General features: G+C 47.2%; 1 protein-coding gene across 1 annotated transcript; it reads right to left on the reverse strand.

Annotated features, from left to right (window-relative positions):
• Positions 1–338: 338 nt before the first annotated feature.
• Ccnq (cyclin Q) lies at positions 339–1,531 on the reverse strand. Its single transcript, XM_029483136.1, has 2 exons — positions 862–1,531; positions 339–775 (listed from the first exon to the last, which is right to left on the reverse strand). Exons 1-2 carry the CDS (start codon positions 1,496–1,498, stop codon positions 711–713), a joined length of 702 nt encoding a protein of 233 aa, XP_029338996.1. The 5' UTR covers positions 1,499–1,531; the 3' UTR covers positions 339–710.
• Between the last annotated feature and the right edge of the window lie 1,804 nt (positions 1,532–3,335).

The following is a 3,335-nucleotide window of genomic DNA, read 5'->3' on the forward strand; positions in this document are numbered from 1 at the left end:
TATCATGGGATGATGGGTAAGAATCCAGAGAGCTGAAAGACCGAAATTCTTACAGCTGTTATCATACGTTTAACATTCCCCAACTCATACTTTGCCTATCTTTGTATACTTCTTTTTTGTAGAAATTATAGTGCATCTATAACCTTGTTATCTTCTATGCTGCCTAATATGAACCTTTACCCACATTGACATAAACCCCTTACAAATATGTTTTAGTGGTTGAATAATAAATACTCCATTGTATGGATGTACCATGCTTCACCAACCATTTCCCCAATATTGATCATTTAGCTTCCAGTATCTCTCCTATTGTAACTTAGAAATACCATAAGGCAGACTGGTGCATTAAACCTTTCCTATATTTTATTTGCATAATCTTTATTATACAAAATAAGATTCTATGTTACACATTCATACTTCCCATAAGGGTGCAGTCCTATTCTTTAACTTTCCTGTTGGCGACCTGCAATGGTCCATGCCTCAAATGCAGCATCTTCTCAAAGGGCAAAAGCTGATGCAGCCAATTCTAGAAAGCTCTATATGTCCTGCCCACATGGAGGCTCTTAGCATTATTTGAACAAGGGCTGCTGGGAGCAAAATGACAGCATGTCATTGCAGTCACCAGTGACATCCTCTGTCAGCACAACCAGTCCTCCGAGTGGAGACACACCATCACTGCAACTTGGTGGAACGATACCCCAGGCCTCCGATCATCCTGGTCTTTGGTCCGGCCTCGGCCAGGGCCTTAGGGGATCTCTGTATCCATAGTATAAATCTGAATGAGATCAGACACAATATTGTCAATGATTGGCTTGGTAAGGTCATCACTAAATACCTGCCACCAAGGCTTCTCGGCCTCACCCTCTGCAGGCACCTCGACTCCGTAGACCTGCAGGGCCAGGTAGAGCACAGCCACGGCTAGGTGCTGAGCCTGGAAGCGGAGGCATAGCCCCCCATGGTAGCTATCTCGTAGCAGAGCCCAAGCTGTTACAGAGATGGGGGTTCTTTGCCAGCTGTAACGATTCAGCCAGTTCTTGAGGGAAATCAAGTAGTGCAGCAGGTACTTGTGTGGATGCTGGAAAGAGACTTGGAAGCGCAGAACTCGTAGCATAAGAAGCTCACATTGTACAATGCTGTCTCGTAGCTCCCAGAAGCGGGAATCCAGCTCCAACGGCTCACTGCCCGGGTTAAAGTACCTGTGCGACACGTTGATGATGTCACGAGTACGCAAGTGTTGCTCCTCCACTTTGCCGGCCAAGTAAATGGAAGACATGGCGACTAGGTAGAGATCATATGCGTCCAGGTTGATCTCGCAGAAGAACTTATGGTAAATGGTGCACGCGGTGGCGATGGGGATGGACTGCATGCCTAGCTTGACGCCTGCCTCCATGATAAACCGGGTTACTCGGAAGTGCACCCTCGCCTCGGGAGCCGGCCTCTCTTCGGCTCGCGGCGCCACCGTCCCCCTTTCGCAGCTGTCTGGCCGAACAGCCTCCATGAGGCCCAGCAGGCCGCCCCGGAAGGAGAAACGCTCCGGCGCGCCGAGGCCGGCTCCGGGGGTCCTCGCGGAGGGGGCGTGCCGTCAAGCGGCCACGCCCCCAGCCGCCCTGCCGCCACACCCACCCTGCTCCGCTTTTCCTCCTACATTAAAAGATAGGAACTCAGGAGCAGCTTGGTGGAGATGGGGAGTGCTATTTTTAAGACATTTGAGAAGATACTACTTTTGATTTAAGGGACTTTTTCACTGTTCCTGAGAATCCAGGCTATGGAAAGGATGAGAGCCAACTCTCGCCCTGGCATTCGCCTCTGTGACCCTGGGGGCTTTGGTTGATCATCTACATCTCATTCCTTAGGTGCAAGTTGGGGTGGTTGGCTGTCCCCTCCTCATGGAGCTCTTGTGAAAAATGAACGAGTGATGTAGGCAGATCAAGTGTGCTCCATAAGTTTGGCTTTGATGATTATTTTTCTGAGTCAGGTTTTCTACATTTAACCCAGACTGGCCTTGTACTCTTGATCCTCTTATCCCAGGTGTGCAACACCACACTCAGCGATATTTTGTTTTAATTGAAAAAGAAAGAAAGAAAGAAAGAAAGAAAGAAAGAAAGAAAGAAAGAAAGAAAGAAAGAAAGAAAGATCAGGACATCAGGACAGGGGTTCTCTATTGTAGCCTTGGCTGTCCTGGAACTTGCTCTGCAGACCAGGCTGGTCTCCAAATCAGGAGATCTACCTGTCTCTTAGGATTAAAGGCATGCGCTGCTGCCCACCCCTCCACCCCCACCCTGCTACCATCACCCAGCTCATGACCTTTAGCTATTACTAATTTGTTTTGAGGAATCTTTCACTTTCATTTATGTCTTTATATGTCTGTATGAATTAAGACTTTTATAAAGTGGGAAAAAATACCCTAAGCCATAGGGATTCAAAAAAGAGGTATATGCATTAGATGATGTACCAGACATGGATTTCTCAATCTCAGCGTTCTTTAGCCTCCAAGAAAAGCAGTACCCCACAACGTCTACATTTCTCATTTGGCCACTTGTAGCACACTGTTATCTTCCTCTTTAAATGTTACGATTGAGACTACATTCTCAAATTTTATTTATTTTTTGTTTGTTTTGTTTTTTGAGACTGTATCTCACTAAATAGCCCAGGCAGACCTGAAACCTGTTATATAGATCAGGCTGGCCTCAAACACACAGAGATCTGCCTGACAAGTGCTGGGATTAAAGGTGTGAGCTTTCACATGCTGTGGAAGACACTATGTTGGTAGTGCTGGGGACAGATAGAATCCAGCACATTACTCGTGAACTAAATGCCCTGCCCACTTCAGTATGATTTTTTTTTTTTTTACTATGTCAGAGGATCTTATTGAAAACACATCAACAGTAGTGGTATAACTTGAGAGGGAAAACAGAAGTGTTTCCAGAGCTCTGTAGAACCCTGACTTCTGGATGAGCACACTCTGGTAAATTGAGACTGTCCATCCTGGGTGCAGGGGCCTGGGTGCATGGGCCTGCGTTAGCCCTCAAGGCAGAAGGGCAGAGCAGCCAGTGTCTGCTGCAGCTCCCCCTCCCCCGAAAGCAGCTGTAAATCCATTTCCTGTCTTGTAATTATGTCTCTTGTAGTAATTAGCCCCTTCATAGCAATGAAGCTGAATTTCCATGGGTAATGAAACGAAGCCCCAGTGTGAGACAAATGAAATGTGGCGGGCAGGTGATGGCCTCCCAGATTTCCTTGGGGACAAAGGAAATGACCCTTCATGTCCAAAGGCCACTGTGGGGGTGGGGGTTGTGGTGGGTGGGAAGCAAACAGATCTCTGTGAGTTCAAGGCCTGT

This window comes from Mus caroli, chromosome 11 (assembly GCF_900094665.2).
Source record: "Mus caroli chromosome 11, CAROLI_EIJ_v1.1, whole genome shotgun sequence".
Taxonomy (NCBI): Eukaryota; Metazoa; Chordata; class Mammalia; order Rodentia; family Muridae; genus Mus; species Mus caroli.

What these genes read in the sequence shown, in the direction of transcription:
- Ccnq (XM_029483136.1), bottom strand. Translation starts at nt 1,498, where the DNA reads ATGGAGGCTGTTCGGCCAGACAGCTGCGAAAGGGGGACGGTGGCGCCG. An exon ending in AGTCGAGGTGCCTGCAGAGG is followed by an intron (nt 776 to 861) that starts GTGAGGCCGAGA and finishes GATCTCATTCAG; the next exon opens with ATTTATACTATGGATACAGA.